The 14,658-nt window shown below is 42.4% G+C and overlaps 1 protein-coding gene across 3 annotated transcripts in view; it reads left to right on the top strand.

Annotated features, from left to right (window-relative positions):
* VIPR1 (vasoactive intestinal peptide receptor 1) overlaps positions 1 to 14,658 on the top strand; it is a 510,641-nt gene that overhangs the window by 469,705 nt on the left and 26,278 nt on the right. For all 3 annotated transcript variants that reach the window (XM_029588347.1, XM_029588346.1, XM_029588348.1), the window contains exons 9-10: positions 3,617 to 3,683; positions 10,407 to 10,498. In XM_029588347.1, the coding sequence (XP_029444207.1) occupies positions 3,617 to 3,683; positions 10,407 to 10,498 (159 nt within the window). The remainder of the gene's footprint in view (positions 1 to 3,616; positions 3,684 to 10,406; positions 10,499 to 14,658) is intronic.

The raw sequence follows: 14,658 nt of genomic DNA, 5'->3' as shown, positions 1-14,658 counted from the left end.
ACTCCGATGCTGGGATACTCACATCCGAAGCCCCCTCGGCTGGCAGAAGCTCAAGAGCCCGTGGGACGAATCCCTCCTGTTGGCCACTCCAGGGCCCAACAGGACAGAAGACTCAGGAACCAGGTCAAGGCAGAGACAGGTAGACATCCAGACAAGGGCTGAAGCAGACACTGAAGACAAGGCTGGACGGGAACATTGCACTGTCCATCAGGGCGCCCTACTCAGCCCACCCGTGGGACTGAGTCGCGGACCACCCTGTCCCAGACGCGCCCTACACAGCCCAGGAAGGCTGGTCGCGGACCACGCTGAGAAGGAGGGTGCGGGGAAGACCCAGGCGCACAGGAACTCCGATGCTGGGATACTCACATCCGAAGTCCATACGGCTGGCAGAAACAGGAGCGGACATCAGGCAAAGACACTGGACAAGGAACCAAGGAAGACCTGGATCAGCACGGTTACAGCCAACTGTAAGGCCTGATCGAAGGCCGAAGACAAGCAGGAGTCGGAGTCACGGACCGGAGTCAAGGCAGGCTGAAGACAAGCAGGAGTCAGAGTCACGGACCGGAGTCAAGGCAGGCTGAAGACAAGCAGGAGTCGGAGTCACGGACCGGAGTCAAGGCAGGCTGAAGACAAGCAGGAGTCGGAGTCACGGACCAGAGTCAAGGCAGGCTGAAGACAAGCAGGAGTCGGAGTCACGGACCGGAGTCAAGGCAGGCTGAAGACAAGCAGGAGTCGGAGTCACGGACCGGAGTCAAGGCAGGCTGAAGACAAGCAGGAGTCGGAGTCACGGACCGGAGTCAAGGCAGGCTGAAGACAAGCAGGAGTCGGAGTCACGGACCGGAGTCAAGGCAGGCTGACGACAAGCAGGAGTCGTAGTCACGGAGGACCTGGATCGGGAGAGGCCACAGGCAACTGTGTAACCCAATCCGAAGGCTGAAGACAAACAGGAGTCGGAGTCACGGACCGGAGTCAAGGCAGGCTGAAGACAAGCAGGAGTCGGAGTCACGGACCGGAGTCAAGGCAGGCTGACAACAAGCAGGAGTCGGAGCCACGGAGGACCTGGATCGGCAGGGTTACAGACTACTGTAGAGCCCGATCCGAAGGCAAAGACACAGTGAACAGAAAGTCCTTAAATACTGGAGGTAGAAGGCAACTCCCTGGGAGGAGCTTGCCAGGACCGCCCACCGCTGGTCCTATAACTAGGGTAGAGAGCTGCGGGCCAGCCCCTAGGGAAGGGCGTCGCCCAACAGGAAGTCCAAACACTGAGGCTGCAAGCCACCGGCATGCCTCAGGAGCAGCTAGGCCTCTCAGGCCCTGGAGCAAGTCCTGGATGATGCGCAGGCGAGGCCCTGGCTTCAGAGCGGCCTCTGGAGGAAGGTAAGAGACCTCCTGCAGCGCAGCAGCAGGGGGGATCGCAACAGCTGGTTGGAAGAAGGGCATTAGGTGCCTACTGCTGATTTTCAGTGCTAGTCACCTAACTTGAGTGGCCAAATCTAGGGGCTGCCAGAGCATCCCCCCCCCCCCCCCCCCATGTAAAGTTTAATGAAGGCTGGCAACCCTCGCGGTCCAGTTGTAGGGAAAAGCCAGGACTGATAGCCCTCCCTCCCACTTGTCTAAGTTAAAAGGGAAAGCTGCCCCTCTCTCCCACCCAAGTCAAAAAAAAAAAAATCACCACACAGCCTCCACCCCTGCCCAAGTGTATTTTTTTTAATTAGCTGCAGAGCATCCTTTCCAATAACACCTACCCCCTATGCTCCAGTGAAACTCAACTCCTGACTCATCAGAAACTCCCCCTTGTCAAGTCAGGAAGAATACAGATTCCTTTCTCCTCCCAGCTTGGCATCCAGGGTTTTTCTGAAAATGGCTGTTAAGAGAATCCCCTAGCATACACATTTAACATTCATCAGATTCTCCAATAACTGTTACAATAATGATTTATGTTATTTGAATTTGCATGTACTAAACATGTTAACACACACTTAAAATTGATTTAGCATAAGGAAAACTAAATTAATGAGATGCAGTATAGGGTAGATTATACGCTAAAAGGTATATGATAATGGATCCTTTAGCATGTACACAAGCTGCAATGTAAACTCCCCCATATTGGCAAAAGGATTCCCCTATCCCTACTGCTGCTGAAGACTGAGATTCTCCAGAATGATCAGAAATCATCCCTAAGGGGTAGGGGGCAATGCAGGGGAGGACTCAGGCTTCATGGGAGAGGGATGCTAAGGGGAAATAATCCAGGCTGTATCGGGAGTGTAGGGTGGGGGTTGCCTGTGCGTTAGAGAGAAAGTCCAAGAGTTCGCCATTCTGCAATGATAAATATTAATGCTCTGGGTCTATTTGCAGTCTAAAATGTAACACCTAATTCAGAGCAGGTGCTAAATGAGCAGCTTGGAGGTTTTGCCACTATTGTGGGTGAAGCATAGGAGGAAATTTACAAAAGGAGTTATGTGAATAAATGTAGCAATTTTCAAAAGCCATTTACTGGAGTAAAATGCACTTACTCTAGTAAATCCTATGGACAATTCAATGGCATATACTGGAGCAATTTTCAAAAACCCACTTACTCGAGTAAATGCTTTTTAAAATCAGACCCTTAGGGTTCGATTTTAAGACCTGCGCACATGCACACGGCTATTTTATGACATGTGCGTGTGTTATAAAATACGATATCTGCCCGCACATGCACGGTGGATTTTCAAATCCACGCGTGCATGTGCAGGTGGATGGCCTCCAATTAAGGAGCGGACTGAGAGGAAACTTCCCTATAACCCTACCTAACCTTCCTACCCTTTTCCCTCTCCTCCCTTACCCTTACCCTTCTTAGCTACCCTTACCCTTCATAGCTACTTACTTATTTTTTATTTGATTACTTACTGCTCGTCTGCGCACACTTCCCTGGGGCGGCATCGAATGTCGCTGTCCCGGCCCGCCACTTCCCGTCCCTTCCCACCCTAACCACGCCCCAGCCCGCTGCTTTTGAAAGGCCTGGCACTTTGGCGTGTAACAGGGTTTACATGCTTGGATGGGCCCTTCCGAAAATGCCCGGCCACGCAGGTAACCCAATTTGTCCATAGGATGACAATGAGCATTTCTCATCTCCCTAATTTGCATTTCATTTTTGCGATTTGAATGCATATGCAAGCCATTCTTAATTCATCAATGCCAATGGGTTGTGGCAGAATTTAGCAGGCTAGGCTGAGACGTAGACATTAGGACGCCGTCTCTGGACTAGGCCTTGGCCCTGGCCTAGGCCTAAGCCCCGGCCATCAGGACCAGACCCTCCAATTCTGGGTCTTGCACAAGGCCTAGGCTGAGGTTACGGCCACCTACCACAGCCTAGGCCTGTGCAAGGATGAGGCTTTGGCCTGGGCCTAGGCCTCATCGTCTGATCCCCCCCCCCCCCCCAAACATTTTTCCATGAAAATTTTAGCAAACCGCCTAGAAATGCCCAAAAATACAAATATGTAGGCATTTTGTACAATTTTTAGGCATACATATTTTGCCAAAGTGGCTTTCATAGTCGCAAAGTTTCATGCTTAGTGGACTGCATGCAAATGTTTACTCAAAAGCCACATTAATGAGCTGCTATTTGACTTATTTTCAGATGTTGGGACATAATTGACTCCCCCTTTTGGTGGATCATCAAGGCTCCTATTCTGGTTTCTATCTTGGTAAAGTATCCATTATGTATTCTGGGAAGCAGAACTCTCTATAAAATTGGAGCCCTTTAAATTGTAATTTTGCTATTTTTGTTAGATTGCATTGTATATGTTGTACTGGTGCCTAGCGATCCAATGAGCAAGGCCATCCTTAGGAAGAATGGAGAATCCGGCTGCCTGCCCAGGCCCTTCCTTTTGCAGTACCCCCAACATGTGAGCTCACTTCCTGTTCCTGGGAGCGCTGTAAGGGCGGAGCTGTTGCAAGTCTGCATGGTGGAGAACATTTGCAGCAAGTAGGAGCCACAACATCAGAGCATTCTCTCTTCCTCCTCCACCTCGCTCTCCAGTCTCAGGGTCTCAGGGGTCCCTGCTCCAGCTGATGTACCCACGGGCCCTGCACCTTTCTAGAATCAGGCTTGCCAATGAGCTATAAAAAATGAATTTATTTATTTATTTTATTTTATTTAACAGTTTTTTATACCGACCTTCATAGTAAATAACCATATCGGATCGGTTTACAGTTTAACAAAGGGAAAAACTAGAGTAAACAAATTCAAGTAAACGAAAGATAACAATAGGTAGGAATAAGTCAAAGTTACAAATCAACAGGGGGAGAGAACTTGGAAATGAACAGGGGGAGAGAACTTGGAATTTACATCATTACACACCTTTATTTTCCAAGGAAAAAATATAACATATTCACCAGGTAGAGGACAATGTAGCGCCAAAGTTACAAAATGCAAGTTAGATAGTCTCCTAATGTTTCTTCCCTATTGCTTTAGTTGGCCAGTGTGAAATCACTGAGCACACAAAAAACAACGGCTGGATTTTATGCTCATTCTAAATGTATTACTAATCTGTGCACATTTGACATGGACAAATTGTGAATGGATAAAGCTTTGTTTTCATTGTTTTTCTTTCGTGCACAGGGAAGTGAAAGGCTAGAAATAGTAGCCAGAGAGGAGTAGCCTTTGCTCAAGTCGCCCCCATGAAACTCAATCTTGATCTTTATTCAACCTGCTGTTTCTTTTCAACCTTTCTGGAGCTAAGCTTTCCAACTGGGTTGGTTAGAGTATGGGTTAATATTTTTGTGAGATGATGCACAAAAATGCTAAACTCAGCTCTCCAGAAATTAGACTGTAACCAGGTTTTAGCTGAGTTTCTAGCGTTGTTTTTTTTTTTGTTTGTTTGTTTTGAACTGTAATTGATTTTATGCATTTGCATTCTCACAAAATATGTTATGCAATTATCTGTCTTCTTTGTTGAAACTTAAGTACCATTCTATGAAAAGAGCTTGGAAAATCCCAAAGTCAGTGAACATTTAGGAAGTAAGCTTCAAATTAGAATTAATGTCTGTGTATTTAGTTTCTGTCATTCCATTTGTAATATCTGGAAATAGTGGGATACATTTTCAAAGTCATGTGGCAATACTAAGACCAAAGGTATTCATCTAATATTGGAAGCACAAAAAATGGAGTGGATTTTCAAGGATCACTAGATGTCCAGACTTGATCCCAAAAATGCCCGCTCCCCCATTTAGATGCATAGGATTTTAGACCTCTAAAACAGAAGTTGTGAGGTGCTTATACGTTGTGTCCATCTCAATGAATTTATGCATCCATGCTCCTGCCTCCCACTCCAAGTAGCATAGTTTGTGTCAACCCCAGATTCATTTTCACATTTTCACCCATTTAACTCTCTTGGGGATGTCATAGAAGCACCACTGGGAAATTCAACCACAATCCAAGACAGAGATCCTCAAATGTGACTTTTGTATGAAAAAATAATTCAAAGATTCAGCCATCATGTATTTTCCTGTGAAGTTTTGCGAACCATAATTATCAAAATTAATGGTGGAATTTCACAAAATATAGCAGGAAAACGCAGATAATAAAGAAAAATATTTTGAGTAAAGAAAATTATAAAATATAGTCAATTTGTAAAGTATATATGTGAACCTTTTTCCGCTAGAGAGGAGCAAAGCCTGAAACCTTGTTGTTTTAAGACTGTACATATTTTTAAATGCAGGTAAAAAAATCACACTTATCTGGCAAAAGGGTGTCTTCTGAAATGATTAATATAAATGACCCTTGATTCCTATGCAATATCTTCAAAGGATCTCTGCAGCACTAATTATGAAGTCCGCAGCCTGAGGTCTTCATTAATAGTGTTGCAGAGATTCTTTGAAGATATCCCACAGGAATCACAAGCTGTCTCTATGCAGGTTTGGGACGTTCTAGTAATCATTTCAGAAGACACCCTTTTGCCAGATAAGTGTGATTTTTAACTGCATTTTAAAAATATGTACAGTATACTGGTATGGCCGATGATTATAAAATGAGATGCATGAGACAGACGTTAGTCACGCTTGCATAGAGTGCAGTCAGTGTCCCCAGTGATGTGAGAATTGTGCTGTTAAATTAATTTATATTTGATTTCAGCAAGTCATAAACTGGACTTTACTTTATAGTACATTAGTGATATTTTCACTCTCGAGGTTAAGGAGGGATTTGGACACAAAGTTTAAAAATGCCAATATCACATAATAACGGTTATTTATTGTATAATCCACACATAGGTATAAATTATTATAAACACAAAATATCTGCTAATACAGTTTGGAAATGGTTGCAGAATTTCCAAACCATCATTGACACAGATGGTTTAGACTTTGAGTAACATATATTTTCCATGTAGTCCTATACCTGCACAACCAAGGCCAAAAATACTGCCAACTAATTAAAACTTCATTAGTTTATTGTGAAGAGAATGATAAGTGCTTTATGGAAAACATGCACAGTCTCATTACTTCAGGAGGTTTCAGTAAAAAATAAATCTGTTCATTGCAGAGGCTATGTGGGATTTCATATGATACCTGAGGAATTTAAGCAACATACATTTTTAAAACCCTGTCTAGCGAAATACTACAACACGTTGTTTCTTTTATTTAAAGTAGATAGAAATTTCTGTTAGAAGTAAAATATAGGGACTCTAACAGCTTAAAATACCTTGATACAAGGATGCTAAATTATCTGATGCATTGTATTTACATGTCCAATGTTTTGAAAATTAAATCAGGACATCTAAAGGAGCACCACATACTGCTCAGTTTAACGGCCACTTAGAGACACAGCTGGAAGTGTTTGGAAATTTAGAGGTAAATACTGATATTCAGTGGGCCAGCGAGCAAGAAAGTTATCTGGATAACTTTATCCAGATGGCAGCACTTATTCAGATAAGTCTGCCACTGAATATACCCAGGTAAAAGTACCCAGATAAATATCAGTGCTCACTGGCTAAAATTTAACGATGATTCCAGATGCCTTCATCACTGCTTCTGTTTCATCCGGCTAAATTTTGTGTGACTAATGAGTTACCCGGAGAGAATTTAGCAAAGGAAAATTTTCAAATCTAGATTTTTGTCTGAATAACTCCAAAAGATACCTGGACAAAGCCTTTGAATATCAACCTCCCAATAGACATCTAATTGATACCAATAAGGCATACTTTGGACATCTAACTTCCATGTTAACCTACTGAAAACTCAGGCTAGTATGTTTAAGAAATAGTATACTTCACATGGCAAAATCAAATCCTCTCATGGAAATTCTGAGGTCCACATTCACGTCATTCAGTCACTATCAGGATAGCAAAGTTACTGGGTCATTCATCAAGCCGCATTGTGGGCCAGATTTTCAAAGGGGTACGCGCGTGAGGTTGGGACCACCATCACGTACCCCTCGAAAACTTGGCCCAAACATCCCCTGCACGCCGAGCCTATGTTACATAGGCTTCCGGCGCGCAAAGCCCCGGGACACGCGTAAGTCTCGGAGGGAACGGAGGCAGGCTGCGCGGCTCAGCGCGCGCAGGCTGATGATTTTGGGCAGCCTTGCGTGCGCTGACCCCGGATTTTAATGGATACGCGCGCATCTATTGAAATCCCACGAACTCTTGTTCGCTCCTGGTGCGCTAACAAAAGTACGCGTTTGCGCAAGTTTATGAAATCTACCCCTGTGGTTCTAATGTGCCTTGTATCGCATATATCACACAATATTTTGCATCTCCCTACCCAGATACCCTCTCCTATTACAATGGCCTTCTTTGCATGTGATTTACATGCATGAATAATGCAAATGCATGCAAAGAAGGTCATTACAAGTCAATTTAATGCAAATATTTTATCGCGGACTGTGAAGGTAGTGAGTCACAATAAAATCTCTCTGATATGCATTAGATGTGCGGTGGGAAGCCCGAGACCTTAACTTGGGTCCTGGGGTTCCCGCCATACATTTAAAGCAGCCAGGGGAAAAAAAGCATGGCCAAACATTAGTGTGCATTAAGTTTTCGTGAGATACAATAAGAGTCTCTCATTTACATAAATGGCAAACTTGTGCATACTCATTATAAAATTTGCATTCAAACGCATGATGAGGCCCTAATGCGATTTGATGAATGACCCTGTAAGTTAGCTGGCTAAATCTGAATGTCGGAGTTAACCTGATTATTTACCTAGCTAGCTAACTCAACACCTCCTATTTACACGCCAGTATGCCCTTAACATAGCCAGCTAAATTCTAGCTGACTAACTTATTAGCTGGCTAAAATATAGCTGGCTAAGTGCCCAAATATTCATTTAACTGGATAATTTCTGAGTTATTCATCTAAATGCTTCTAAACACGGACCACCTCCTGTATAAAACAAGATTTGGGACTCAGAACTGTTTAGCGATTTGAGCTATATTAATACTCTTCTTTCCCTCTGTGCCGTTTCTACTAAACAAAGTCTTATTTAAAAATGGAAAAGTAAGAACAAGCCATTTAACTAAAATAGCAAAATATTCTGAGTTACAAAATAATTATTTTGCATAAAGCTAAACTATCCTAAAGGACTTTATCATAAAAGAGTGAATCTGCCTGTCATCTATGATTTGTTTTCTACACTGGCTTATGTATATTTAAACAAAAATACTTCTAATTGAAATACAGTGTATTCCTTTTTAGGAGACTAGAATTTATCAATGCATTTTTTTTTCTTATTTTCAAAAGGAAAATATGGTTCCACTGTCATTTGGTCAGTTTTATGCTCAAAAATATATTCGAATGACAAGTGCATGACATTTTTCCTCTACAATAAATAGAATTATAGATTTGACCATCTGTTGCTCCTTTACCTTAAATAGCTTAGAAAGAAAATGATTTGGGCTTTGTTTGTTTAAAAAGTTTTGCTGTTGTCACCCCAGCCACATTAACCCGGGAAAGCTCAATCTTTTTAGAACTTGGAAACTAACAGGTCCGTATTCAAAAGGGATTTGTCCAGCTAACTTTTAAGTTTGACGGATGAACTCTGAGATTTAATTTCTCACCCTTCTCACCCAAGAAATTTTACCTGGGTAAGTAATTTCTCAGCTGGATAAAAAGAGGCAGAGGCTGGGGGGGGGGGGGGGGGGGGGTGGCTCTAGCTGGTAAAACTTAACCGGCTTAAGTTATCCAGGGATATTCAGCAGCAGACTTATCTGGCTAAGTCTCACTGAATGTCCCAGACAAAGTTGCACAGACTTTATTTATCTGGCTATTTTTTTTTTTTTTTTTGCTCTCCAGATTACTGAATATTAACACAATTTGGATATAGATAATTCTAAATAAATCCCTAAGCAGTGTCAGATTTGGCTACTAGCCTGATTGCCCCCCCCCCCCCCCCCCCCAGAAAAGACCAGGTGCTGTGGGCTGCAGAAGCCAATGGCAAACCTCTGCAGTGTTCTGCCAAGAAAAGGTCACAGGGCTATGAAGCCTCAACCATTAACATCCAGAAATGAATATAAAAAGGATAGCAATAAACAACAAAATGAAAACGTTTAGTAAATCTGAGGAATTGTTGTTTTGTAGTCTGAATAGAAAAGTTTTATTCTTCTCGTGAAATTAGATTTTGCATACATTTTATCAGTGGTATATGATATGCAGTCTTACCAACAAACCTATTGATGTGCATGTCTCTGACCTTCTAATGTGTTTATAAAATCACATTCTCATTGTCAAACTGAATGTGTATTGTATATTTTTAAGAGTTATGTGTATGTTCTTTTTAAGTGGATGTTTCTTTACTGTAGTAATTTGTACATATGCCTGCTCTATATGTTTCTTTTAGTAGCCTTCTACAGTACAGTGCATTCTACTTGTTGAGGCCATAAGCCCCCACCTTTATATGTTTTAAGTAGAATAATGTAAATGTTTCTGTTTGAGAATTTTAGGGAAATCTTCCTTTCATAATAGCCTGTGTGATTTATAAAGCCTGTCCTTTATAAATATATGGAGATTTACTGTAGGTCTGGTTTGCAGATATTTGTGCGGCCTCGTTACCTTCTGTCTTAACAAGCTGAATACTCCTTTTCTGCCTTGTCATCAGCCCGTGGCCCTGCCCAGCAGTACATCATGTATAGCTGTATTCTATGGGCTTGACATCATCATACTTGGGATGTATATCACAAAGTCCCAAGCAGGCTGATGTCAGGCCCAAGATGGCTGCTATCCTGTCTCGCTATACCATGCACAGAACAGTAGGAATTTAGATCATCGACCAAATGCCAAGAAAATTAAAAATAAAGTTTGCTGAGTTGCCTTGGATAACAGTTTCTCCTATTAGCTTGTTTCAGTTGCTGGTTTCACATTTGTGGGTGCTTCTCCGTCACAATCACAGTGATGGCTATTAAAATTATTTTGCTTTTCTCTGCCTTCACACAGGCAAACTTCATTCTCTTCATCTGCATTATCCGCATTCTGGTCCAAAAACTGCTTTCTCCTGATGTTGGAAGAAACGAGAATACCCAATATTCGTAAGTTCTAAAGTTCTGCTTTGCAGCCTGGATTTTATGGTGTTATATTTGATGGTGCAAACTCAGCTTCAATTCTGCTGCAGTTTCAGCTAGAAATCTGTGTTCATAACTGTCACTAACCTGAGGTTAGAGACTAGTGGTGCAAAATTGCCAAATAGATGAAATATTGTATTGTCAGTCAAATTTGATTTCACAGTTTCAGAAATATTATTGAATTTGTGCTAAAGCAGGCCAGTAGTGGAAATAAATGGTTTCATTATCTGAAGTCTTGCTTCATAACCAATAATGGAGTCATAGTTTAAATCAAGGTTGGTATCCAGCAGCAGCAGACAATACCTTAGCTTATATCTCTCATATTTGTAGTGGGTTGCCCAAGCAGAATGTTATGAAAGAAGTCAGAACTCGGAGATAGAGCAATGAACCTTTTACTTCATAGAAGCCCAAGTGCTACCAGGGTGAACAAGTACTGAACAAGTTATCCTTCCTGATCTAATGTGACTGAGTTTTAATACAAATCAGAGGCAAGCTACAGCATCAAGATACAAGTACAATAATATGCAGACAGTGGGTCTCAAAGGAAATATGACAAAATACCGTTTTACTGAGAGAGTGGTAGATGCCTGCAATCAACTGCCCAGCAGAGTGGGGGGTAGGAAGCAAAATCTTGAATTCAAACACGCTTCAGACAAATACCAAGGATGGTAAGGGCAAGAGAGGGAGAGGGGTAGGCTAAAAAAAGAAAAGAAGGGGGTTGAGATATGGCAGTGCACAGGGCTAAAATATCGAATTGACAAACTCATCCCGTATAGAGTAGGGGAAGCCTGTAAAGAAGGGGGGACAGGGCCAACTAGCACAGAACAGTGGTAAACTTTTGGTATAATTTTACAAGGACTGCTGGATGCCAAGCACTGGAAAGAAGATGGCTTGGTTATTATACTTGCCATATAACAGCAAAAAAAAGAATAAGAAGTAGCCTCCCTCATTCATTCAGGCTTCTTCAACTGACCCTTAAGATATCTCCTTAGCGCAGAGAGGGATGATGGTAAGGAAGAGTGGCAATCAGGGCTGCAGAGTGTAAGCGGGAGCAACTGAGCAGAATGAATGGGCTAAATGGACGTCCTCTGCCAACATCTACTGTAAATATGTTTTTTTCTAAAACTACCACAATGTAGAGAGACCTTAAGCTCTCACCATTACCAGCCTTTTTTTTTTTTTTAATCAAGGACTTTCTTATGCACACTCTTGATTCCCCATGTTCTGCAGTTTTCATCAGTTGGGGGAATATTCTTCACTCCCTAGGAATGTTACTCAGTCAAGTGGCAGGAACACATCACCCTGCTGTCTTTTAGCCTGACTTCAGTGCCAGGAAAAATAGTGGAAAGTGTTCTAAACATCAAGATCACAGAACATATAGAAAGACATGGTTTAATGGAACAAAGTCAGCATGGCTTTACCCAGGGCAAGTGTTGCCTCACAAATCTGCTTCACTTTTTTGAAGGAGTTAATAAACGTGGATAAAGGTGAACCGGTAGATATAGTATACTTGGATTTTCAGAAGGCGTTTGACAAAGTTCCTCATGAGAGGCTTCTAGGAAAAGTAAAAAGTCATGGGATAGGTGGCGATGTCTTTTCGTGGATTGCAAGCTGGCTAAAAAAGACAGGAAACAGAGAGTAGGATTAAATGGACAATTTTCTCAGTGGAAGGGAGTGGACAGTGGAGTGCCTCAGGGATCTGTATTGGGACCCTTACTTTTCAATATATTTATAAATGATCTGGAAAGAAATACGACGAGTGAGATAATCAAATTTGCAGATGATACAAAATTGTTCAGAGTAGTTAAATCACAAACAGATTGTGATAAATTGCAGGAAGACCTTGTGAGACTGGAAAATTGGGCATCCAAATGGCAGATGAATTTTAATGTGGACAAGTGCAAGGTGATGCATACAGGGAAAAATAACCCATGCTATAATTACACAATGTTAGGTTCCATATTAGGTGCTACTACCCAAGAAAGAGATCTAGGCGTCATAGTGGATAACACATTGAAATTGTCGGTTCAGTGTGCTGCGGCAGTCAAAAAAGCAAACAGAATGTTGGGAATTATTAGAAAGGGAATGGTGAATGAAACGGAAAATGTCATAATGCCTTTGTATCGCTCCAAGGTGAGACCGCACCTTGAACACTGTGTACAATTCTGGTCGCTGCATCTCAAAAAAGATATAATTCAATGGAGAAGGTACAGAGAAGGGCGAACAAAATGATAAGGGGAATGGAACAGCTCCCCTATGAGCAAAGACTAAAGAGGTTAGGACTTTTCAGCTTGGAGAAGAGACGGCTGAGGGGGGATATGATAGAGGTGTTTAAAATCATGAGAGGTCTAGTAGATGTGAATTGGCTTTTTACTCTTTCGAATAATAGAAAGACTAGGGGGCACTCCATGAAGTTAGCATGTGGTACATTTAAAACTAATCGGAGAAAGTTCTTTTTCACTCAACGGACAATTAAACTCTGGAATTTGTTGCCAGAGGATGTGATTAGTGCAGTTAATATAGCTGTATTTAAAAAAGGATTGGATAAGTTCTTGGAGGAGAAGTCCATTACCTGCTATTAATTAAGTTGACTTAGAAAATAGCCACTGCTATTACTAGCAACGGTAACATGGAATAGACTTAGTTTTTGGGTACTTGCCAGGTTCTTATGGCCTGGATTGGCCACTGTTGGAAACAGGATGCTGGGCTTGATGGACCCTTGGTCTGACCCAGTATGGCATATTCTTATGTTCTTATGTTCTTATGTTTTGTTGTTTTCTGGCCCACATAATAAGATTTAGTCACTGCTGACAGTTTGCTTATTTGTAATGAATTGCTCTAAAAGTTATAGATGCTTACTGAAAAATTCATCATACGGCACATTTATTTTTCTAAAATAATTAAGTGTACCTGAATAACAAGGCTTTTAGAAGACGAAACATCTATTGACAACTTCAGTTATACAAATAAAATTGATAATTTGCACACAAAAATACAAGAACATAATTTTAAAAATTTCAGGGAGAAATGTTTTGCCGTGAAGAAAGATGGTTCAGTAGGAGGCCTGCAAAGAAAAAGCTGCAGAAGTCTAAGCAGAGGTGATAAGAGAGTGCATGAGCATTTTGGTAGCACTTTCCCACTCTAACAGTATCATGGATGTGCATTCAGAAAGAAAGAGAGGCATCAAAGATGCTCCCCCAAAGTTATGAGCTAAGGGAACAGGGAGGATGAACATGCCATGGATTTGGGAGGAAAGATAAGAAGGTCCATCTTGTGTTACTGGTTCAGACCATGCACACTGGTATCCTGCCCCAGGGGCTTAGACCTGGGGGGGCTAATCTCATATAAATGTACATAAATACTGAGATTATACCTGGGGGGAGCTTGAAGCCAGGGGCTTATACCCTACACAAATGGCTCCTCGTAATTACTGGGATTAAACCTGGAGGCTTGAACCCAGGGGCTTATACACTACACAGATAATCACACACAATTACTGGGATTGCACCTGGGGGCTTAAAACCAGGAGATTATCCCCAACACAAAGAGCCACACACAAACTTTGATTCAGTACATCATGGTTTCAGGTAAGAAAGTAAGTTTATTTGAGCAATAGGAGGATAGAACAAATAAAATCAGATCATATAGAAGAAGTAATGGTAGATAATAACAATTGCTACATAGATATGAAAAGCTTATATTTCAAAAGGATCAGCCGTACCATCACGTCCAGGACTCGCTGTCCCCCCCCCCCCTTTCTTGCTGTCTCTCCTTATACACTACAAAGGCTTGTGAAAGCAGCGACGTTCCCTCCCCCTGAGTTCTTACCAGATTTCAGACACCGCTGTGCGGCCTTCATTCTGTCTCTCAGGCTTTAGTATAAGTTAATAGACTTAGGGCTAGATTTTAAAAGCCCTGCGCGCGTAAATCCGGCCGAATTTACATGCGCAGGGCACTTGCGCGCCAGCGCGCCTATTTTGCATAGGCCACTGGCGCGCGCAAAGCCCCAGGACGCGCCTAAGTCCCGTGGCTTCATAAAAGGGGTGGGAGGGGGCGTGCCCGGGGGCGTCGGCAGTCCGGGGCGTGTCCTGGGGGCATGTCCGGGTCAGGGGGCGGTCCGGGGCGGG

Source organism: Rhinatrema bivittatum, chromosome 2 (genome assembly GCF_901001135.1).
Source record: "Rhinatrema bivittatum chromosome 2, aRhiBiv1.1, whole genome shotgun sequence".
Classification (NCBI taxonomy): domain Eukaryota; kingdom Metazoa; phylum Chordata; class Amphibia; order Gymnophiona; family Rhinatrematidae; genus Rhinatrema; species Rhinatrema bivittatum.
The sequence above is the reverse complement of the archived record's forward strand: the minus strand, read 5'-3'. Positions and strand labels throughout refer to the sequence as shown.